This window comes from Alosa alosa, chromosome 8 (assembly GCF_017589495.1).
Source record: "Alosa alosa isolate M-15738 ecotype Scorff River chromosome 8, AALO_Geno_1.1, whole genome shotgun sequence".
In the NCBI taxonomy this organism is placed as follows: domain Eukaryota; kingdom Metazoa; phylum Chordata; class Actinopteri; order Clupeiformes; family Clupeidae; genus Alosa; species Alosa alosa.
The window spans coordinates 905769-931894 of NC_063196.1; the positions used below are offsets into that span (position 1 = coordinate 905769).

General features: G+C 39.7%; 1 protein-coding gene across 1 annotated transcript in view; it reads right to left on the reverse strand.

Moving 5' to 3' along the window:
* The window catches only part of ptchd4 (patched domain containing 4), a 34567-nt gene extending 13933 nt beyond the window's left edge, over positions 1 to 20634 (reverse strand). Inside the window, exons 1-2 of the mRNA XM_048251139.1 lie at positions 19838 to 20634; positions 12098 to 12575 (exon numbers count right to left, since the gene is read on the reverse strand). Coding sequence (XP_048107096.1) covers positions 12098 to 12575; positions 19838 to 20437 — 1078 coding nt within the window. The 5' untranslated portion in view covers positions 20438 to 20634. The remainder of the gene's footprint in view (positions 1 to 12097; positions 12576 to 19837) is intronic.
* Between the last annotated feature and the right edge of the window lie 5492 nt (positions 20635 to 26126).

The following is a 26126-nucleotide window of genomic DNA, read 5'->3' on the forward strand; positions in this document are numbered from 1 at the left end:
TAGTAGGCTACATAGGCCAGACATTACTTTTATAATAGCGGGGGAAACGTAGCAATGCATTCTGAAGCCCTGTTCCTTTTCTCCCAGGCCGTTGAACACCGAGGGAGAGGTGCGCTTTTCTCCCTCGAGATACTTTCTCCTCCAATAATAAACTTGTAGGCCTACTCGTAACGAAAGGCAATTGAAAAATATAGCCGCAAGCGGCAATGGCTGGCCCGAACACCTGCGGGCCGCAACCCGTGACATTTCAGAATCCAACAAAGCACCGACATTTACTGGCACATTTACTTGCTTGGCCAGGTGGGGGCGCAATGCAAGGCAGGCCCATTGTGTGTCATCATAATCATAATATAAATTAACCTGAGAAATTTCAGATTATTCATTTTAAGCAAAGAACATTTCTGAAACACTTTTTGGCCATATGGGGGTGGTATATTAAGCATTTGAATTACACATGTGAATATCATCACCATAATGATATCCAATATTTTATGAAGTTTCAGATCAATCACTTAAGGCATTGTCCATTTCTGGCACATTTCCTACTTGGCCAGGTGGTGGCGCTATGCCAGGCAGGCCCATTGGGTTTAATACATTTAATGCACTGTGAGTTTATGACACATTTCCTGTTTATATGGTGAGATATTAAAATCATGACATATTACAACATATCAAAAATCCCTTCACAATTTAACATCAGCGACATCTTGACATAATGTTTGCCAAATTTCACATGAATCTGACAAACCGTCTAGGAGCAGTATGTTAAAATTGATCATGTGACATCAGTGTAATTGTCATTCTTTCTGTTGCCAGTTGGTGGCGCTATGCCAAACATGCATTATGGGCATGTGAATATCATTATTAACATGGTCTTCAATGACCTGTGAAATATAAAACATTTCAAGCCATACATGGTGAATTATGACACATTTATTGTTTATGTGGAAGGGTATTAAAATTAATAATTTCGCCATTTCGTCAAATTACAACATATCAAAAAAAAGCTTCACAATTTATAATCAGGAACATCTCGGCGTCATGTATACCAACATTGACATGAATCGGATCAACCGTCTAGGAGGAGTACGTTAAAATTGATCATGTCCACAACACACAAAATCTCAATTACCTCACTTCCTGTGGGCGTGGCTAATGGCATGTTAATACAAAAGTTGTTTGTTTTTGGGAGTTACATACACCCACCAAAGTTGGTGTGTGTATCTAAAACTATATGCCAACCACAAGTCACAGTGACATAAGGGGGCGCTATGGAGTTCCTGGGCAACGCCCGGTGCCAAGGCTTTTCCCCTGTATATTCACAGTACCTCTTGACCTGCGTGCCAAATTTCATGCGTTTTCACCGATGGGAAGCACCTCTTTTGGCATCACAATTCATCACATTTTAGTCCGCACAAAATCCCAAATACCTCACTTCCTGTTGGGCGTGGCTAATGCATTGTACATACGAAAGTTGTTCATCTTGGGGAGATACACACACCTACCAAATTTGATGTGTCTAGCTGAAAGTATGTGCCAACCACTGCATCAATCACCTAAGGGGGCGCTACTGAGTCCCTGGGCCACGCCCGGGGCCAAGCTCTTGTACCTAACTGCTTAGCGTCACACCTGATGTGTGTGCCAAATTTCAAGACTTTTCACCCATCTTAACCACCTCAAAAAAGGAAAACGCTCTGAGACAAAGTTAATATAATAATAATAAATATAACCGCAAGCGGTGATTTGCGGGGTCCGAGCAAAACGAACATGAGGTAGCATAGCTTTTTAGTCTTACATATACTTTGATTGTTCGGGCCCAATTGTTCAAAAGAAACGTGATCGGATTCGGTTATCGGATTTCAGTTACCGGATTTCGGCTATCGGATTGGATCAAATCTTGAAAATGGCTTGTTCAAAGGGAAACAAGGATCCTGAAATTGGATTAGATCACATAATCTATTCTTGGTTTTGATCTGGATAAAACTTTCACTTTGTGTTGTTCAAAACTTTTGAGTTGGATTGGAATAAATGTGATGCATAAAATTAGGATTACCCTGTGCTGTAACGTTATAGTGTGCTAAACAGGGTGCGATTTGTGTAAAAACCAGAGGGGGGGATGATTTTGAATACGTTTTTAACCCCCCCCCCCAAAAAAAAAAAAATGAACGAACAATTCATAGCCTAGTAATGTCATGGCTAATAATAGCCTATATTAATTTTGCCACCTTTGTAACATTTTAGTTTTAGTTTACCGTGTGTATGTGTATGACTTTAAACAGCGAGTGTGTTTGGTATGATGATCAGCTCCTCTAATGCAGGGTAGGACTACGTTTTGACAAGCATACAAATTCACCTTGTTCTTGCCCCATCTGAAATTACTCCTCTACTTTTGCTGCCTCCATCCTTTCTGTATTTGTTATGCAAAACGTATATGATGGCACTGAAGTCTTAAGTTAGTGAATTGGCTAACAGTGTTAGTTGTGTAGGCTACGTGCATTCTCTCTCCTGCCGATTTGCGTTCAGTAGCCAAGTGCGTAATATTGCAGAAGTTGAAAAAATAAATGTGTTTATTGTAGCCTACAGAAAATAAATAGCCTACTATCATACTGTCAGTTAATTGGCTACAGTGCAGTGAAGAGTTTGGAGAGTAAAGTTATAGGGCAACTTAAAGTTTCATGAAAATAATTTACGAACCAGAACATAAAGACCATGAAGCTTCTATTTCTTGCAGCTGTTGAAACACCCGCTAGATAGTTTAAATACCCACCAACATTCGTTTTTGCAGTACAGATTATTTCTGAATGTTATTTGTCTACTAGGCCTAGCCTAGGCTACTGGCTGATTTATCAAACAAATGCTTTCTCGTTCGTCCTCCGCAAACTACAGGTGTTTCGATAGAGAGCCATTGAATAAGCGATGCCAAGCAATTTCTGTAACACTTTTTGTGACATTCAGCAAATATCTCCTCATTTAATGCCTTTACGTTCTACTCTACGTGCAGTTGTCCTCCATCTCAGTTGCATCAGTTTTCTAATTTTAAGGGTTCTAAAATATGACTATATGCTTCACTGAATCCTTCTTGTATTCTTTCATTTGTCCAGCTAACTTTTCCATTGAAACTAGCCATTTATGATGGATTACACACTCAACATTCTGAAATGTCCTGCACGATCAAGGCCAAATTAAGTTATCACGCAGCCACTGTGCCAGTACAGCAGCATGAGTGCTGACGGTGACGGTACGTTTCTGATGTCAGATTATTATATAGTCTAGCCTACGAGACTGTTCTCACGTTGCAGCGCTTTCCTTATATGAAGTAGCATTAATCAATATGAAGGGCAGAGGGGGATAAATGTTGTCCCCACCGGGGATAAAAATAATTTAGCAGAGGTAGGGATAGGAAAACCAGAGGGGGGGAAATCCTCACCATCCCCCCCTACAAATCGCACACTGGTGCTAACCTCCACAACCTAATAGTATTCTAACAATACCCTATTCTAGTGTGCTAACCTCCACAACCCAACAGTATTCTAACAGTAGTATTCTAGTGCGCTAATCTCCACAACTCAATAGTATTCTAACAATACTCTATTCTACAGGACTATGCATTTGTCATGGATAAGATGAAGGGTCTGATAATGGAAGGCAGTGTTTCCCACAGAATGGAATTGTATTTGTGGTGGTAGGTGAGGGGGGTGGGGGTGGGTTCTGTGTTGGGAGTCAATAAGATGAACAGCCTATAATTATGCAGTTATACTTGCCTTGCACGACAAGTCCTGACAAGTAGCTGTAACGTTATAGTGTGCTAACCTCCACAACCCAACAGTATTCTTAACAGTATTCTATTCTAGTATGCCAACCTCCACAACCCAACTGAAGGAACTGTAGGGGGCGATGTGGGTCGAGGTAGAGTGAGTGTGTGGCGAGCAGGCAGAGCCTCGGTCAGAAGGCTCAATGGTATGGAGTGATGACACGGAGATGGCAGGTTTCGGTGCAACACAAGTGAACTTTATTGAGTTTCAATTAATCTGTTCTTTTGTTCTTTACTTGTATGTGTGCTGCATCAAAGAGGAAACAAACAGAAAATGGAGTAATCAGTGAAATGGGGTAAATCAGTACAGATCCCAACTCACAAACAAACCATTTGACATTTGAACAATAAACTGAAATCATATGGCTATATAAGGTACAACTAAACAATACTTGACATCCCAAGTCAACCAACATCACCTAATCATCTCTCACATGGGACTCCAACACACCAAACCAACAAACAAAGACCTTAACTTTACACATGATGGCAGAGCCACTCTACAAAATGATAAACATCACAAAAGTCATAGTGAGGGTCATTAAAGTGATGACTTACGTTAACTCAAAGACGCACACAGAGCAGGACACACTGGAGTGCTGGGTTGAGATGAACAAAAGAGTGAACTGAGGGCGAGCAAACAATTTATCCTGGTCTGAGCCCCTGCTCCGGAGCTACAGGGTTTCCCAGCAGGTAAACTGGGTGTGGTTAGGTGGCAGAGCCAAACAATCATGCAATTTCTCCACAGCACGTTCACCTCAAGCCCTCCTTACACTGACAGACTTTGGAAAGATTTGCAAAGATTTGGAAAAGATTTTTTGAAAGACTACAGTCTCAGACCCTATCACATCTAAAGACAAGTAGTAGAGTTTTAAGTCACAGACTATGATTTTGCAATGACTAGGGATCTTGCAGGGTCACTATTTACAAGACTGCAACACGATTCCTTTAAATCATTACCCATCGTGCAATAGATAAACTGGAACTGAAAATTATAGCCTACTAAACTCAAAGTCATATTTTCGTGTTTCTGCAGCATTGTTTCATGCATGACATCCTTATGACATATAGAGTTGTTCTGTCAAGTGGAAGAGCCGACTAAATATGTATAAGAAATGACAAATATTTATAGGCTACAGCTGTGTCGGAGTCAATAAGATAAACAGCCTATAATTATACAGTTACACTTGCCTTGCATTACAAGTCCATATTGACAAGTAGCTGTAATGTTATAGTGTGCTAACCTGCACAACCGTACAGCATTCTATTGTAGTATGCTAACATCCACAACCCAACAGTATTCTAACACTATTGCTTCAAGTGGGATTTGAACTCTCAACCAGTACAAGGCATTTGAATGATCACCAGTACAAGGCATTATCCCACTGAGCCACTGTCAATCCTACATGTTGGCCAGTCACATTCACATGGTGAAAATGTGTATTGGTAAACACACAACAAGAAAAACTCCAAGCATGGAGGGGCAATTAGACATTTGTAGAGATGAACACTAATAGATGAAATATAAATATGATAGACTTAATGATGAAGGAAAAATAGTAAACAAAGAAGTTCCCCTGAATGTCATAGAGTGTCTTGGCATTCTGATTCTGATGAGTGTGAATGTTGATTGGCTGATGTCATTCAGGTGCTGTTCAATGGTGTGAATCTTAAATGACCAATAGCATGTGCAGCTTGATCCTAAAGTTCTAACAGGGATTTGAACACTCAACCTAAGAAACACCAGTACAAGGCATTATCCCACTGAGCCACTAACAATCATACACATTGGGTAGTCACATTCACATGGTGAAAATGTGTGTTGGTAAACACACAAGAAAAACTCCAAGCACACATTTGACAATAAAATAAAGGGCTTTCCTGAAAGAGTACACCTGAAATCTTTTTGAAATTCTGGGGCAATTAGACATTTGTAGAGAAGAACACTAATGGATGAAATATAAATATGATAGACTTAATGATGAAGGAAAAATAGCAAACAAAGAAGTTCCCCTAAATGTCAGAGTGTCTCGGCATTCTGATTCTTGGCAACTAATGACTGTGTATGTTGATTGCCTGATGTCATTCAGGTGCTGTTCAATGGTGTGAATCTTCAATAACCAATAGTATTCGAGCTAGAGCCTAAAGCACTACCGGGGATTCGAACTCTCAACCTAACAAACAACAGCACTAGGCATTATCCCACTGAGCCACTGACAATCCTACACATTTGGCAGTCACATTCACATGGTGAAAATGTGTGTTGGCAAACAGACAACATCAAGAAAATTCCTAGCATACATTTGACAATAGAATTAAGGGCTTTTTAAAAAAGAGTAGAGATCTGAAAATGTGCACTGTTAATGGTATCCACATAATTATGGTTGTATGGTTGTTCTCCACGAAAAAAAATTACTCATATAGGAATATAGGTGATATAGGAGAAATGGGCTGAGTGGTCGAAATTTATTGGTCTATATCTCTGAAATGGAACAACCTATCCAAATTCTTTTGATATCTTTTGTGAGGCTTTGTCTAAATATTGTCTGTGAGAATTTTGGTGAAGATTGGATAATTTTTGAAGCCTGTGAAACTTTTTAAGATGTTTAGCTTTTCTCTGAAATTGTGGCAAAAGTAAACATTTTTAGAGCATAAGACCAGGGTGAAAAAGATGCATCTGAATGTAGAGATTAATATGATGAAAGAATTTTGAGTCTAGGTCAATCCTGGTAAGGAGAAATAAGCATTTTTGACAAGAGCGCCACCTTTGGGTGCAGTACCCCAAATTTTGGGTTATGGGTAGTGGGGGGTACTGGTAACAATACTTGAACATGTGAAGTTTCTAGGACTTACGGTTTATAGGAATATAGGTGATCTAGGAAAAATGGCCTAAGTGGTCTAACTTTATTGGCCTATATCTCTGAAATGGAACAAAATATCAAAATTCTGAACGATAACTTTTGTGAGGCTTGGTCTAAACATTGTCTGTGAGAATTTTGGTGAAGATTTGATTATTTTTGAAGAGTGTGAAACTTTTTATAATGTTTGGCTTTTCCATGAAATTGTGTCAAAAGTAAACATTTTTAGACCATAAGACCAGGGCTAAAAAGATGCATCTGAGTTTAGAGATTAATATTATGAAAGAATGTTGAGTCTAGGTCAATCTGATAAGGAGAAATTAGCATAATTAACTTTTTTCCCCAATAGCGCCACCTTTGGGTGCAGTACCCCAAATTTTGGGTTATGGGCAGAGGAGGGTACTGGTAACCATACCTGAAAATTTTAAGAGTTTTGGAGTTACGGTTTAGGCTGCAGTATGACTTTTACAGAATTTTGGCCAAAAATGAACGGTACAGAAACAATAGGGGTCCTGCAGCTACGCTGCTCGGACCCCTAATAAATATAGCCGCAAGCGGCAATGGCGGGCCCGAGCACCTGCGGGCCGCAACCCGTGACATTTCGGAACCCAACAAAGCACCGACGTGGTGCGCTTCTGAAATGTACATATTTGATGTGTGTGCTAATCTGATTAATCTGATGCATCTGATGGTGATATCCAACAGACGTGGAAAAAACACATTCCTTATCTTGCCAATTGGTGGCGCTATGTAAGGCATGTTAATAAGACATTTGAATTTCATCATCATGATATCTAATTTTGTGTAAAATTTCAGATAAATCAGTCAAAGCATTGAACATTTTTGGCACATTTCCTGCTTGGCCAGATGGTGGCGCTATGCTAGGTATGTGAATTACACATGTGAATATCATCACAATAATGATATCCAATATTTTGTAAAGTTTCAGAGCAATCAATAAAGGCATTGCCAATTTCTGCCACATGTTCCTGCTTGGCCAGGTGGTGGCGCTATGCCAGGCAGGCTCATTGGGTGTCTGGATATCATCATAATCATAATATTAACCTGAGAAGTTTCCGACCATTCATTCAAAGCATAGAACATTTCTGGCACATTTCCTGCTTGGCCAGATGGTGGCGCTATGCTAGGCCTGTGAATTACGAATGTGAATATTACCACAATAATGATGTCTGATATTTTATAAAGTTTCAGATCAATCACTTTAAGGCATTGTCCATTTCTGCCACATTTCCTGCTTGGCCAGGTGGTGGCGCTATGTCAGGCAGGCCCATTGGGTGTCTGGATATCAGCATAATCATGATATCTATTAACCAGAGAAGTTTCAGACCATTCATTCAATGCACTGTGATTTATGACACATTTCCTGTTTATGTGGTGAGATATTAAAATCATATCAAATATATTACAACATTCACAAATCCCTTCACAATTTAACATCAGCGACATCTTGGCATAATGTTTGCCAAATTTCAAATGAATCTGACAAACCGTCTAGGAGGAGTATGTTCAAATTGATCATGTGACATCAGTATAATTGTCATTCTTTCTGTTGCCAGTTGGTGACGCTATGCCAAACATGCATTATGGGCATGTGAATATTATCATTAACATGGTCTTTAATGACCTGTGAAATTTAAAACATTTCAAGCCATGCATGGTGAATTATGACACATTTATTGTTTGTGTGGAACGGTATTAAAATTAACAATTTCGCCATTTTGTCAAATTACAACATATCAAAAAAAGGCGGAACATCTCGGCGTCATGTATACCAACTTTGACATGAATCGGATCAACCGTCTAGGAGGAGTACGTTAAAATTGATCATGTCCACAACGCACAAATTCTCAATTACCTCACTTCCTGTGGGCGTGGCTAATGGCATGTTAATACAAAAGTTGTTTGTTTTTGGGAGTTACATACACCCCCCAAATTTGGTGTGTGTATCTAAAACTATATGCCAACCACAAGTCACAGTGATATAAGGGGGCGCTAGCGAGTCTCTGGGCCATACCCGGGGCCAAGCTTTTTTACCTAGCTGCTTTGTGTGACACCTGACGTGTGTGCCAAATTTCAAGACTTTTCGATTATGTTAACCACCTCAAAATATTTGCCAACCACGGGATCAGTCACCTAAGGGGGTGCTAGCGAGTCCCTGGGCTGGGCCACGCCCGGGGTCAAGCTCTTGTACCTAACTGCGATGCGTGCCACCTGACGTGTGTGCCAAATTTCAAGAGTTTTCGACCATGTTAACCACCTCAAAAACAGGAAAGCAAAAAAGTAGAATAACAATAATACTGAATAATAATAATAATAATAATAATCCTTACAAAAACAATAGGGCCTTGCGCCCTTCGGTGCTCTGGCCCTAATAATAATCCTTTCAAAAACAATAGGGCTTCGCACCTCTCGGTGCGCACCTTCGGTGCTCGGGCCCTAATAATAATAATAATAATCCTTACAAAAACAATAGGGCCTTGCGCCCTTCGGCGCTCGGGCCCTAATAATAATCCTTACAAAAACAATAGGGCTTAGCACCTCTCGGTGCGCGACGCCCACCTTCGCTGCTCGGGCCCTAATTAAGCGGAGTAAAGAGTACATTACTGGCTCAAAATGTACTTGAGTAAGAGTAGAGGTACCATTTTGAAAAAGGGAATATGGCAGTTGCTGTAAAAAATTACTCATGTGCGTTACCTGTACTACTACACACTCCTACGACTCAGTTGTCCTAGGCTATATCTTCCATCAGCAAACCATCGCATTAGCAAACATTAGTCTTGTGGCTAACTAAATTAGATCCTGTCGGTATGGTCAGAACACAATGGGATGACAGTCGAAAGAGACAATTACAGTGCTGTTATCAATTTGATCGGTATAACCGCGTTTATGTTTCGCAACTACACCAACAATTAAACTAGCCTCCATCCATCACTCAACTTATGCAAACGTTAACAGTATTTTACCTATGGATATAACATCAAGTTGGTGAAAGATTAGTAGCCTACCTGCAGTAAAAACCAAGCATGTCCGATAAACACACAGGGTTTATTTCGGCTTCAAGAAGAAATAGGAATCACATTTCACCTGAAAATCATCTTACCATGAATACACAAGCCACAATGCAATGAAACCTGTAAGCCATTGTGGTTTTCGGAAGTGAAGTGGAGTACTGAATATGCCTTGCATCAGAGCCATTTACGGCTCTGTCTTGCTGCGCCATCTGGTGGACAAACTACGTAACGCCAATACTGGAAATCAGAATGTGAGTGTGTGTACGTGTGTGTATGTGTGCATGTGTGTGCATGTGTGTGTGTGTGTGTTTGTGAGAGAGTGTGTGTAAGACAGTCCTACATTTTAGCTTCTCACTCTCTATCAGCAACCCTTCGCTCAACACCACCATCTACAGGCCGATGAGTGTACAGTCACTAAATGTACACATAAATTAATTTATTTTATACCTGAAAGTCCACAAAACTTGGCATACCCCCAGAGGATGTCAGGTTAATCATACACATGAAATTTGGTGCAGTTTTGAGCATCTCAACTGAAGATTGTGGCGATTAAAGCAGAATAATATTGCATTTTCATTTTTTAGGGGGAGTGGGGGTGGGGGGGGGCGGGTCGGGGACCAAACTATTTTCTTAATTAGCCTACTTACATAAAATCATTGAACCAAAACAGTGATATTGTACCATTTTTGAGTTGCATGCAAGAGAGATTTCTAAAGTTTGCTGTAGGCTACAGTGACGGCAAATAGCGTCGCGAGCCGAAACATCACTACAGTGCAACTACAAGAGTTTTGTACAAACAACATACAAAAGATATTTGTAGCAAAGTACCTTTCGGGAAATATGTGAAAATGTTAAGGTAGAGCTTAAAGGAACCTTATGTAAGAAACAGGGGCGGATTATGAACTTTCGGGCCCTTGGGACCAGATGTATTAAGGGCCCCCCACTTATTGTCGTATATGTGGGGGGTGGGGAAGGGGGGTGGGGGGGGTTTGGGGGTCCTCCCCCAATTTGTTTGATCATGTGATTTCCTGTATTCTGGTGCATTTTGGGGATGGCCAATACTAAATTCAATCAGATTCATAGTCTACATCCTGATGTGTTGATATTGAGGCAATGATTCCATGCAAAGGCTTGGGCTTCAGGGCCCGCTGACCCCTTGGGCCCCTGGGCCTGGGCCCGGTAGGCCCGTTCAGTAATCCATCCCTGGTAAGAAATGTATTTCTATTAATCATAAAATGGCCCTGATATGTCACTAGACATTAAGAAATCATGTTCATTTCAAATACTTATATCACTGACAACAGTAGTCCGGCCAGGATATTATAATTTAAAAAGTGAAGTTGCAGCCCTCAACTGATGTTGATGTCGTCATGTTGTGTTTTGGCCTGATGCGCCACCCTCCACCTATCTACTAATCACTAAGTCAGTAGTGTTTCGCATCCAGGGTGCCAGTTCTGCTAGTCAGGGGGGAGGGGGAGGGGATACACCGCTCTACAGTAATTTGAAAGTGATTGCAGTACCAGTTTTGGCCACAATCTTACATATGGTTCCCTTAAGGTAGAGGTTACAAACTACGTAGCGTTAAGAAGGCTTCAGGAAACCAGCCCCAGGTAACTTAGGAACAAGATAGAACTTATTATGACCTGACTGTTGCGTTACGCTTGACCCATGCCACTTTGTTATTTCCTTTAAAATCTCAAAGTGGCAGTGGTCAAATAGCGGAACCATATATCAATACATATCGTATTTTTCCAAACATCTTCAATCACTTTGTTATTTCCAATGTGATCCCTGCCTTATCTTCTTTTCTCTATTCTAACAATTGTTAATGACCAGATACCATTAAAAAAATTAACAGTTGTAGATTAAACAAAGACATAAATAATATTTCGAGGTTTCATTTTTAGGCATTGTAAAGCAAATCATTTACCCTGATTGTCATACTATGTACATGTTGTGTGGGCTTTTTTGTAACATTTTAAAAATATTAATAGTTGAATAGTATTAGTAAAAAAATGCTTTTCCCTTCTTTCATTTGGGGAAAAAATTGGACAGAGGACAAAAGTGGACGGAGGCTGGTAAGACCACTGAGAAGGGGAAGGCTAAAAGAACAATGGGCAAGCTGACTGAGGCTTGTTTTGCAATCAGCCACATCACTGTCACTACAATGACAGAGTGTTATTTACAACTAAGAGAAGGTTAGTGAAAATGGTAAACAAACCCTTTAATCATATTGTGATGTCAAAGACACTGAGTCAAGAGTTTATGCAATGAAAGAAGTAAGTGAAATTTAGCAGAGTAATTTAACACAAAAACATGCAAATGTCAAGGCTCATCCTCTTTGATCAGTGTTAAATACTGGTGCATTCAGCACTATAGAATTTAGACACACTTACCCATGGCAAAGAATGGGATCCCAATAAGTGTAGAATTAAACTTTCCATCAGAAATAAAAAAAATCCCTGCTGCAGTCACATTGGCAATGCAAATAGTCAAGACTCCAAGGAGACCTAGGAAGGGTTTTCCTCTCAGGCAGTCTCTCATGGAGCTAGAGATGGTGGCTGCCAAAAGCACCAGGACAAGGCTGACCAGTACCTCACTCTTCGCAAGTACTCCTGTTTTTTGGAAGTCCCTCAAAAGGCTATAGGATGTGAGTGACTGGACGTGCAGATCCTCACTCATAGTGGACAATCGATGGATGAGTTTGCAGAATTCATTTTCCCACTTTTCAGCAATAACATCCTGTACTGTTGGCCCATTGTTGCGGAGGTAGTAAGTTATCTGTATAGCTCTGGCAAACTTCACCTGCTGGTCTCGGCTGTTGGAAATTGATACACCACCAAGCTGATGTCCGATGAAAGACACCCTACCATCCTGGAATGCAAACAATAGACTAAATTAAATGTCACTCAAGAAAGTTTGTGAAATTGTTAGGCTACATTTTTGGTTACTACTGGTGGGTAGTACTTGAACATTAAACTCCCATGCATCACACGCTGTTTGGTGATTTTTTTTAGTGGCAAGACACAAATCTAGTACTTAGGTTTAATAGACAGTAAAGGTATCACTTCTAATACCTTTCAAGGGGGTCCTAAAGTTTCAGTTTAAAAAGTTGCCTGATGCAAAAAGCACAGTGATCAGTGCTTCTGCTAGCACCACAGGCATCACGCACTGTGCGTAGGGCACCAAGGGACAGATGAGGGACCAACATTTAGCCAATAGATAGTAGTATTTACTGCAAACTGCTTTTCACTCTTGTTAGAAAATGTTTACAATGTCAAAATGCACAAACAGCATGTTACATAAAGATATTTTTTGGGTCCTCTCCATTAAGATTCAACTTGAACGTTATGCTACTCCATTTAATTGAAAACACGTCTGGGCGTCCACAAGAGAGAGAGAGAGAGAGAGAGAGAGAGTGGCAGGTTCCAGCTGGCTTGTCATTGTTGATAATTGATATCTCCTTTTTTAATATAACAAACTTATAAAAGGAAATCGTGAAGGCAACAAAGACAAGGTTAGAGGAGATTGTGGAGTTATCCGGTTCTACTACTGACCAGTTATAAACTGTGAGAGCCAGGGCACTTTGACATAGGCTGCACTCACTGTGATTTGGAAAATTGACAAGCATATGAAGTTGTCTTTGCCTTTGTGACTGACTGGTGAGTCTTGAAGTCTTCAATAATTTGTTTACATGAAGCACATGATATGCCGATTGAAACGCATTCCACTCAGCTAGCTAGGTGGCTACTGGCTACCAGGCTCATAATTCACTTTTAATTGCAAACAGAAAATGTCTAGCTAGCATCATGTCATTACATGTTTTAATTTCCAGAGTAATGAAAGCTCACTGTTTATACCAACTTAACCTCATGCTTATCATTGTTAATATTGTGCTAGCCATAGGCTATATTTGAATGGAGCTGGTAAAAAAAGATCACTATGAGAACGTGCAGACACAATGCGCTTTAAGTGACAGTGCACCATTTATAAATTAGTTAAACAGCATCAAATTAGTAGTGTTTCTTAAGAAATTAATATATATATTTTTTAAAATACTGTGTCATTATTATCCTTTAAATAATATAAAATTACTTTTGGGTCATTCCACGTCAATTCAACCAGGGCCCACGCACTTAGGTCTCAAAAAATTCTGAAAAAATTACCAGGTGTACCTATGTTACCCAGGACACACACTGTAAAATTAATCTTATGTAAGATCAATACTTTCCAAGATACAGCCAGTTTTACAGGGGGAGGGGGTGTCGATTTTGTTCGGGCTCTTTTTTTGTCAAAGTTCACAAGCCCACAGCGCAAGAACTAAACCATGTAGGAGGCTCAAATTTTGCATGCTGGTACAATAAATCCCTTCAGGGTCATTCAGACCCTGAAGGGATTTATTTTCTGTTCATTGCTTTTTGTGAGAGTGTTTCTACTTATCTCAGTAAGGAAAATAAATCAAGAGCCTATGTTGAGTACAAATATGTCTTCTGAAGGCTTAAACAGAGCCCAGCCAAAAACTCCAATAAAATTTGTATCAACTTTGAGGGACAGCTATGACCATGCAGGATTATCCAGACCAAACGTGACGATTTTGCTACATACTATTCCTATTTATGTACCAGCATGCAAAATTTGAGCCTCCTACATGGTTTAGTTCTTGCGCTGTGGGCTTGTGAACTTTGACAAAAAAAAGAACCCGAACAAAATCGACACCCCCTCCCCCTGTAAAACTGGCTGTATCTTGGAAAGTATTGATCTTACATAAGAGTAATTTTACAGTGTGTCTCCTGGGTAACATAGGTACACCTGGTAATTTTTTCAGAATTTTTTGAGACCTAAGTGCGTGGGCCCTGGTTGAACTGACGTGGAATGACCCTTTTACCTTTGTGGTTACTCATTAATTTTGGGATTTATGTTGTATTTAATATGCCCTTTAAGTTTAAGTCTTTAGGGAGAAAATATATGTTTTAATTGCGATTAATCTAGATTAATTCATTTCAAAATATGAGATTGTTTGAAAGCCCTAATATATACATATTGAGCTCTTTATCTACACATTAATTGAGTGTGGTGGTTATCCTGCAATATACACTTTTAGCGATTATATAGACAGCAAAAGTTAACCCTTTCAAACCAGATTTTCTTCTGTTGAACAAAAAAAATTATCCAGCTGATTTTTACTCCTTTCCAAAGTAGATATAAAGGGAATTTTGTTTTGCTAAATTATGTCTTTATTAGTTTTTTTTTAATGTCCATTACAATGGACACCTTGACTAAATAGGCGTAAAATGACATGAGAACTTAGGGAAAAAACACTTTGGCCCCTATTTTAGCGATCTAAAACACATGGTCACTAGCGAATAGGTTAATTAAATTTAGTGGGTTGTCCAGTCCACATTGGGAGTGGTTTTGTTATCAAACGGCAGATGGCGCAATAAGGCGTTCCTATGTTTCTTAATCAGTCATGGATGTGTTTTGGGCCTAACATCATTTAAACCAATGAGAATGAAATCTGTCATTCCCTTTAACAGCAAGCAGCTTCTCGCTTCTAGCTTTTAGTAGCCTGCTTCGGTCGGCGGGTAGGATACACTGAACTTGCAAGCGGGATATTCTTCCTACAGGCAGTAGGGGCGGACGAGAGAGTCTTCATTCGCCCTGTAATGAGTCATTTAACCATATACCGATTTACGAAGATGAGTAATTAACACGAAAACGTTGCCTGGTGTCCCTTTAATGTTTGTAAAATGAGTGCACAATTTAATCAAATGAGTGTACTATTTACTAAAATGAGTGCACTTTTTAGTAAAAACGAGAGCACAAGTTAGTAAAACAAGCACACTATGTAATTCAACGAGAGTACAATACACAAAATTGTGTGCACAATCTAGTATAACGAGTGCACAATTTAGTAGAGAGAAAACATGATTTAATCAACGAATGTATGTTTTCTCGGTACATAGAGAATCTTGCAATGACACCCCCCAGGAGATGTCATTGGAAGATTGTATTTGTATATAAAGATAATATACGCTCGTTTTACTGAATTATGCACTCTTTTTAATAAGGGTTTGTAAATGTGACTCCGAGCACACTAGTGATCAAGGATCTTTGGTTATACTAACGAGAATAGATTGTAACATTGTAGTAGGCTAGTGCTAGAATGTTTTCGAGTTGGCATTATAAGCTGTTGCAACTGTTGCTTAAAAAGATTATTTAGTAGGTTAAAAAAATTGCTCATACAGTGTTCCTCATCATCACTCTCAAGAAGCTCTTGCATTAGTAGAGTTGAGTTCTGAATTCTGAGTTCTGACACATAAACCCTGTTTCACAAGTGCTGTAGTGGTGTCCATATTGTAAACCGTACTGTCTGTAACCCCAAATAACCATTCGTAAATTCACAGGGAGTTAGAATGCTCATCTTTTTCGAACTTCAGAGTGTTATTCTATTTTTTTAGAGTGTCAGATTGAATTTAAGAACGCACCCTAAATTGTGCACTCGTTTTACTAATGTGCTCATTTTACTAAATCGTCCACTCTTTTTAGTAAATAGTGCACTCACTATACTAAAATGTGCACTCATTGTACAAAAAATAGCAGTTTAGCTAAATGCACACACAATTTAGCTAAATGAGCCCACAATTTAGTAAAATGAGCACACTATTTAGTAAACTGAGCACACAATTTACTAAATTCAGTGCACAAGCTAGTAATTTCAAATTAATGTAAAATGTATAAACACATTTATTTTTGACCCACTACTCAGATTCATTTTTGGCCCTTTATGGGAAGTATGTGGGCCACACACTTTAGTAAAATGAGTTCACATTCTTCCAAAATAGGCTAAATAAAGAAAAAAAAATGCAATTATTCTTGGGTTTTGAGGATATGTCAGAACCTTACTTAGTGACACTAATAAAATGAATGTTGGCTAACATCTCCCATAACCTGGTGTCCATTGGGATGGACATTAAACTTTTTTAAAAATCCTGTACTACACTGTTGTGAAATATATTCAAACTAACTTCAAATATCATGCAAATAATATATTCAAATAACCTGCAACGGTTAGAATTATACTGAGTGCAAATTGATTGGGCTAGCAAAACATGAATTCATATAGGGAAAAAAGGTGTTTGCATCTGTTCCTGTTGAGCTTCAGAGCCATGCTTGTCTTGTCTGATGTCTGCAGCACTCTCAGTTACAGGTCATGGCTGCATTCTGATTGGGTCATCAAGATTCAAATGGTGAAATCACAGATTATAATTGGTTTAGACCCAAAAATATGTTGTGTCCATTCCAATGGACGTGGGGCATCAACCTGGTCAGCTAAATGAATAAATGTAAATGTAAGATGTATAAGCAGAGCCTTAAGCCAGACCCCAGAATTGGCTAAGAGAACACATACCGTTCTCCTTCCTGTGTGTAATTGCACAGCCTGACACCTTTAGCCTAGCTTAGCATAATTCACTGGAAGTGGGTTAGACCAGTTAGCCAATGGCTCTCTTTTACAATCCAAATTCCGAGTTGGGACGCTTTGTATGTGAATAAAAAATAATGCCTTGAATTACAAATCATTTCAACTCTATATTTAATTGAGAATAGTTCAAAGACAACATATCAACTGTTGAAGGAGAGAAATGTTATTGTTTTTTTTTTTTTAAATCTGTTCATTTTGAATTTAATGGCAGAAACATGTCTCAAAAAAGTTGGAACAGGGGTAATTTTTACCGCTTTACCTCGTCACTTGGAGTGAGGAGACCAGTTGCTATACTTTTGAATATGAAATGTGGTCCAATTCCTGCCTGATATAGGATTCCAGCTGCTCAAAAGACTTCAGTATCATGTTTTTTATTCCATGATGCACCCAATTGGACAGGTCTGCACTGCAGACAGGCCATTTTAGCCCCTGAACTCTTCCTTTATGGAGAAATAGTGTAATGAATCTGCGGAATTCATTTTGGAATTGTGATTGTGTAATGATGAATCTATCTGATGAGTGATGAATACCTCTACATCTTTACTTCTAAAAGACTCTGCCTCTCTGTGATGCTCTTTTTTATCCACATTCATGGTACCAGTTTACTCATTAGTTGTGAAATGTTCCTCCTTTTGTTGTCTTTGTCATTATACAACTTTTCCAGCCATCACATTTTCCATTAAATAGTCAAATTTCTCTCCTCCAACAGTTGATATGATGTCTATGAACTATTATCAATTAAATATAGGGTTGATATGATTTGTAAATCATAGCATTATTTTTTATTCACATTTTATAAAGCGTCCCAACTTATTTGGAAATCGGGTTATAGCAATAGCTGTAGGCTAACTTGGTCTAATGATGTGTTCCAGTTGTCCATTACTAGTCATTCAGAATGTTGTCCATGTACACATCCATGTTAACACAGAGTTGGGTGCATTGCAGTTATCAACCAGTTGTAAGAACAAAATGCTACTTTTTGTCTGTTTGCCTGCATTGTCTGTTGTCTGTCTGTCTGTTGTTAGCAATTGTTACCAGATATAGCAATAGTTTGTAATGACACATTACACAGTATATGACAGAAACAAACATTGTAGCAGCATAGCAACAGATAGAGAATGGACACTATTGTTTCTCCGACCGATTTAATGAGGCACAAAGCAGACAGAGCTGGTAATAAAATAGTCTATACGGCTCTCGTTCACTGTTAATGCGCGTGTTGGCAATTCTAACTCGGGGTTCGAACGAGCTGAAGAGTCGAAAGATGACTGCAGGGGGCATCCCAATTGCAACCTTTTGTTTGTAACTCAGAGTAACAAATCGGGAAAAACAACTTGCGAGCACAAATGGAACGCACCATAACCTACCTCCAGTGAATTATGCTAACAATGTCAAACTGAGTTATTGCACACAGAGGGAAAATAAGGTAATTTCCCAAAAAGTTCCCATGTTCCTTTAATAGATTTAAGAGGATGGTATCAGCAGGGGTGCCCACAAACTTACCAAAAAGGGCCAAAAATGAATCTGAGTGGTGGGTCAAAAATAAATGTGTTGTGTCACATTACATTAAATTGAAATTAAATACCATATTTTTATCAGTACGGCACTGCCTTAGAGATTCATGGTGACCACGTCTACTCACTGGTGTCATGGGCCTGTTGATCTCTGCTGACAGAGATTCACTGCTTCCCAGCCCACCCTGCACCCCTATTGCTCCGTTTAAACCCCTTGGTCAGCTAATGAACTGCAGCTAACCCTTAAGAAACCATTTCGACAGAAATTCCCAGTGGCTGACATACGTTTTGGACAAACGAGGCGGTCCAAAAAAACAGCACGAGCCAAATGTGGCCGCAAATATTGGGCACCCCTAGTTTGGTTGATGGTTGGCTGAAACACAAACTGTCAACATGTCATGATGGACTAACAGCATCAGTGACATCGACATTCTTAAATGGAAAGCACGGTGTCCAGGGAACATAAAACTAGTGATGCTTTTTTAATAGCCTATAGGCAACACTACCAACAAGTTATAGTATATGTTCTGCAATATCCTACCCTTTGTAGTGTTCAGTCCGTCTATAGGCTATGTCCCAAAACACTACAAGATTAGCCTACTACAATATGTTGTCCTAAAATACTATAAGATTAATTAGACTTTTTAACTAAGGCACCACTTCAGCAGGCAATTTCATTATTCAGGAGTCTAAACTTGCGTTTGTACAACGCGTCGGCCTACAGAGACTGAAAAAACAGCCTGTCGTCTACAGTCCGAAATAGAGCACGCATCTGACAGCATCCGCTGTGCTACACCTCTGTGCGCTTCGATAGCCTCCTGGGCTACTTCACTGTTTCTGTGTTAGGAGAGCAGCTACATCAATAAAGCAACCTTAGCCTGAACTCGAGAGTAGCCAAGGCTATGTTGATAACTCGAGTTGTCATTCATCGACAACTTTCGCAGACGTTTTCGCTTTAAAATGACAGGTTAAGATGACAGGTTTAATTGTGAGAATTAAAAGGAGGTAAATGATGTTTCAACCCATCCATTCATAGCCTACAGCACTGAAAACCTGAATCTGCCAACTGCTGCCCCGTGGTAGCTAGTCAGGGTGTTTTATGAGTAGCCTAGGCTATCCTTGGGTTACTTGGCATGTCTTACCTTTAATGTTGTATTTGGATAACTCAATGACACCTTGGACAATGTGCTATTTGATAGAATAGCTAATCGGATATCTTCGAGTATTGCAATTACATCATCCAAAACACATCTCTTGTCCCGATGGCTCATGACACAAAGATGAGCGAAAGAATAGTTAAAACCCTTATAATTAACCCGCAAATCCAGCACTTCCTTGTGGACTTGAAGGACCTGGTCAGCCAATTCCAGCACGTTTCCGCTAGATTTTGAATGCAGGATAATCCTGCCATATCTGCCAGGAGTGTGTAGGTCAGAATATAGCTTGTTCTTGGACTGGTCGATCGGGAAAAGACTGTTAGCGAGACTCCGTTCTATTTTAGCAAGACTGTGCGTTGGAGCAACCAGGATTTCGAGGTCTTTTTCTGGCTTAAATCTGCTCAGTACAGTGGATCCAAATATGATAGTTAAGACTGCAGGGACGGTGAGGAAAAAGACAGGGTGCCTGCTGACAAATAATCCAAGCCAGTAGAAAGAAGCTTTGAGCCCTCTGTGTATCACTTGCCGCAGCATCCTCCTCCAGATCCAGCTTGCAGATGCCCCGTTTTGTCCTGAGAAGCACATGTGACACGTGGCTCCGATGCCCAGTCCATATGAGAATAGGCTACAATGAATAGAAAATTCGTAACTGATTTATCGAGGGATTTTGTTCTCGTTAATTTGATTTCAACCTGCCTCTGCTCTATGTAGGCACGAAAGTCTCACTAGTTATACTGCAATGGCATAGGCCTATGATATTTTTCCAGGAGCCTGTAGTGCTAACTGCTCCTACGCTTGCGTCGGATTTATGACCATATCATGCAGCGTTAAGGAAGGACTAGAAAATGCTGATGTGGGCTAAGGCTCTGATCAGATGCTTCATGTTTGTAAGTAGCCTAAGCATTTTTAAGTATTTCCATATTTAATTTAATATCGATAGGAAGGCCTATTACAAATGGGAAAGCAATTCCAAGGGCTATAGCGTAGCCTTTCAAATTCTAGCATTGTTTTTAAATAGGCCTAATAATAATAAGAAGAATTTTATGCTTAGGATGTTATTTAGCGGATGCTTTTGTCCAAAGGGACTAAGCTATTAGATATCAACAAATTAACCAACATTATCATTAGAAATTAATAGTTAAATCAAATAGCCTATATAAAATACTATATTATTGTGATTCTACCAGTACATTCTAATAGGCCTAATAGTGGATGTAGCCTACCCACACCTTCTACACAGTTAAAGAAATTAATTCATTATTTTCTTAAATAGTAGCCTAATTTCTATCATATGTATTGTGTGACAGGACTGGTGGTGGTGTAACAGAATTTTATTTTTTATCATTTATTTTTTTATACAGGGAAACTTGATATGTGTTTTATATTAAAATCATTATTAAATAAATTTACAGTAAAAGTAATAATAATAATAATAATAATAATAATAATAAATGCAATTTTTCTGCCTTTAAACATGCTTCAAACCCGTTTGAATGTACAGTGACAGGACACAGTACAAATTTTAGACAAGGTATTTTGTTTCACAAAAATATAAGTTCTGGGATATTTTAGTGTGACAGGATCTGACTCTTTAGCTTGTCACACTTAAATAAAAATGGCAACAGTTTACAAAAAAAAAATCGTACAGTACAATGACAGAACTCAATCAAAACTCAGTGACCGAATCAATCACTTTTGTCAAATGGACACTTTTTATGTGATGTTTTATGTAAATGTGACAGGGCATGAAGAAAACATGGGGAAGAGTTGTACAATTCTAATCATTTGTATAATTTGTGTGTTCAAGGCGGAAAACCAACCTTGCAACATTGGGACTACCGTCCCGGCAAGAGAAGTGAGAAACAAGGAACTCGATTGAAATCGTGTTTCTTACCTTGTAACATCCACATTGTTCTTACAAACTTAAGGCCGAGCTTAAGGCATTCACACCAAGAATGATACGATAACTATAACTATAACCATAACCATAACGATAAAAGCGTTCACACTGAACAACGATAAACAAAGTCTCTCCTTGTGACGGTTAAAATTCGATGGGTTCTGATTGGCTATTAGCATTTTATCATTCTGAAAATCGCTCTGAAAGTGATCCCCAACGATATCGTTCTTCATGTCATTATCGTTATAGTTTATGTGTGAATGTCGTCATTCATATTAACGACAACATTTATTTATAGTTATTGTTATCGTTCTTGGTGTGAATGGGCCTTTATGCTAACCGTTTCACTAGCTTGTAAACAAATCCATCGTTACTTTTTTCCACAGTTTTAAAATAGCATAATGCACAACTTCTCCAGCAGAGGGGGAAATATAGCTAATCCTACCAAGGGGGGCTTTAAGACTTTTTGGATTATAAAAATGTTATATAATAATAATATAATAATATCCAGGACAGATCATTATTATTAGTCAGTATTATTGAGTACAAATTGCTTTTTGTTTGCCATTTAAAATAACGATAATGTTACTGATTGTGTAGATTGTTTTTACAGTCAGAAATCGGTGTTACAAATCGGACACACACACACATAGGCTATATGAGACATAGGACAACTTACAGTATGGTAAGTAGCAGTGGCGGACTCTTTGAAATAGGGAAAGCTCAATTAGGCAATTATTAAATTAGTACTATTTGGGTACTATATTGTTCTTTAGGGGCTAAAGTTGCTCCAAGCACAAGTTTAGACCAATCAGTATTGTTAGGGAGTTTTGAGGCAGCTGGCTTGGCCAGTGGCTAATTGCAGCACTTCTAGTCAGGCTATTTGGTAGCCTACTTATTTTATTTCATGTGAGTTTAACTAAATAAATCTGCCATGTTTACCTGCCTTGTTGATTTATTCCGAGTCCCTCCTCCTAAGGAAGACCATCATCAAATGGCTTTTAAACTTCAGGTAAACAATATTAGGATGGTCTACCTGCCACTTTACACCACTATATAGCGAGCTAGCTAGCTACAATGCACAACTGAAACAAAAAGCAAGTCAAGCAAGCAGGGCATGCTACAGGGGTCCGGGGGCATGGCCCCCCGAAAGAAATGTTAAATATGTTAACGTTTAAATGCATCTTTGAAAAGAAATTCAGAGGTTTGACTATTTTTATCTATGGATGGAAGTATTTCTGCTGTAGCATAAACTATTGTGCACTTCAGAATTGTAACCATCCATACACAGGTGGAATAGTTGATGCTACTGCAATATGTTCACAACCACAAAGCATATTTGCTGAGTTTCACAGTGAAGAAATAGTCAAAGATTACATTTCAGCACTCCATGAAATTATGCAGAAGTTATCACCTGTGTTGTTCAGCTAGTTAATCTAACTGTAATATAATGGCCATCTATATCTTTCTTTTTTCAGGACTATCTGGGCTACCCTTGTCTGGAAAAGTAGGCTATAATGTGATGATATTTGCATATGTCTTATGTCAGGTTTTATATCAAGATCAAGTTTCATATTTTTGCAGTCATGTCACTGTCTTAATTCGTACTGAATGTAGAAAATGTTGAACACAATGACGTGCTGTAAATGTATTACTTTTATTTACTAAACCTGGAGCAACATATTTTAATGTGTCTCTGCTCATCAAATCGTTACAACCACACACTGAGCATGTGCATCTTACAAACATGGCGTTCATTGATTGGCCAACATAGAATCTCATAAGTAATGCTTTTAACTGAAATCATATTCGATGTGAATATTACATCCCCCTTCTTATAGAAGTGTAAGGTTCTAATACAGATTATATGCACTAGTTCACTGACATCAAAGTAACTGCTCTAATATTCAATGAGCTTTCATACACTGAGGTAAATGAACAATCTGGTAAACTATCAGAAATCACAAAATTGCCAAAAGAACTAGGCATCACATGACACAGTCACATTCTCTTTTTTTTTTGGAAGGGCAGCGATCCGCCTACACCCTTTTACATGGTCTTACAAGTCCAAAATAGCTCTAGGCTTGATTTCACGTCCTGATTTTGTCTTGTAATTGGTGGTCAGAGGGGCAAATTCATTTGTGGTCTGTGCTGTTGTGTGGAGTCTGTGATGCGTTGTCCTCAGGATCCTTGTCAGTGTGAGTGTGATGTTCTTTAGTGGAAAGGAGGTGGCATCTGTTTCTCCTGTATTCCTGTCCTCCTTCAGCTGAACGTATGGGATAGGAACGGTCAGTTTCAGCCGGTCTGATGACTACTGCAGGTTTCCACTGACCTTGCTTTTGAAAGCGGATGTGTTGACCTTCCTGCAGCGGCGACAGAGGTCTGGCTGACCTGTCGTAGTACGTTTTCTGCTGTTGCTGCTGGTGGACCCGCCCTGCATGAACTTCTCTCGAACTGACGACCTTTGGCTGAAGCTGCTGGTGGGTGCTGGGTAAGACTGATCGCAACCGCCTACTCATGAGCAGTTGAGCAGGTGATCTGAAACAGTCAACAGGAGTGTTACGATACTCAAGGAGACTGAGATGTTATGTGGGTAAACTCCCATTTGTCGGCGAAAGCTTCAAACTCTCTGCATTTGTACTGAGGGCCGTTATCTGATACAACAGTCTCAGGTATGCCATGTCTAGCGAAGGCTGCTTTAAGTTTGTGTATTACAGCAGAGGCTGTTGTGCTGTGCAATTTGTCAAGCTCAAAATACCTGCTGTAATAGTCCACTGTGATGATGTATTGTTCATTGTTCCAGGTGAACAAATCCGTAGCAACGGTCTGCCATGCCCGATCGGCTGGCTGATCATGGGCTCCTTGGTGTTGGAAGGTCTGTGTTCACACAGGTCTGGAAGGTCTGTGTCTGTGCATGTGGGGCACTTTCCAACCGTTTCCTCGATATGCTTGTGTAGCAGGCTGTGCCTCTACTGAGTGTTACGTGTTCCGAAGTCTAGACCTGATGAATGGGCGGGTCACAATTAGGTGCACGTATATTGACGGTGGCAGTTCCTGGGGTTACGCGTCTACCTTTCTTCTTCCGGGGGCTTGGTCTCTGTTGTGGCGTGGCACGCAAGCTGGTCGAGCTAGCTTGTTCTCTTGAGCGGTGAACATATTCCAAGCAAGTGGTGTGGCTCATTGCGGCTTGGTGCGAGTAGCTTACGGTTGAGCTAAGGTTCTACTCCAGTGCAGTGGAGCTGGTGTTTCTTTCCCTTGTCTTCGTGGGTTCTACTACTACAGGGCAAGCGTGGATCCTGTGTGGGTCAAAGGTAAGCTCATTACTAATGCTCGCTATTGTGGTGCGATATAGCACTATTGCTAGTTAACGCATAGTTGTTTATCGGCCGGTTAGTCTGTATTTAGATGACCTCTGGTCCATCCTTTGGCTTACTCTACTGCTAAGATAGCTGCACTTTGTGAGCCGATAATACGCAAGCACTGCCATAGTTGATGTATTCAATAGTAATTTACATAGAGTAACTAACGTTTACATTTATAGAGACTGCATGTTTCACCGGCAAAGACGAGATTGACCACCAGGCGAGTGTCCGCTCTCACAAGGGACTGCTGTTTTGTCTTGTCCATTTTGTCTTGTTTTTGTGACATGTTTAATCAATTGATTCATCTCTCCATACTCTGGTCATCCTAGCGTGGGCTGCTAGCTTTGGTTGCTAGGGCTTGGTTGTTTACCTCACGCTTGCTGCTTATTTGCAGCTTGCTTTGTCTACAGCTGGCTTTGTTACGATGATTGTTATGTACTGCTGGTGAGAGTTTTGTATCATCTGGTTGCTTTCTTTTCTTTTGTATTACTCCATATTTTGTGTTTGTGTGTGTTTGTGTGTGCATATGGTCCTATGTGCCTAACTTCTGCTACCCTGTAGTGGTGGAGGACGCCTGGGGTCTTAACCGACGTGGTCCTTATGGCAGGGCTTTGGGCCTCTCCAAGCTAAGTACCCTCTTCATATCAGAGCTAATTAATAATTCATTATCTATTGGGTGGCAACTCCCCCCTTATACGCATGTAGCTGATATCTCTCTCTCCCTCCTCGACAGGAATAGCTGGCCTACACTGGTGGTTTGCAGTCTCCGGGTGGTGGTCTTCCTCACTAGCCTCCCTACTTCCACGTAGTGTGTCTGACGTTGCAGTGTCAAGTCAAGTCAAGTCAAGTCAGTTTTATTTTTAAAGCGCATTTAACATGCATATAGTGCAACCCAAAGCGCTCCAACAAACAAGACACATAACAAGACAAACGATGCTGGATGGAGCGGCGTAGTCGCCAATGTGCCCATGACATCAAGACATGACAAATACATTTAAAAAATAACAAATAC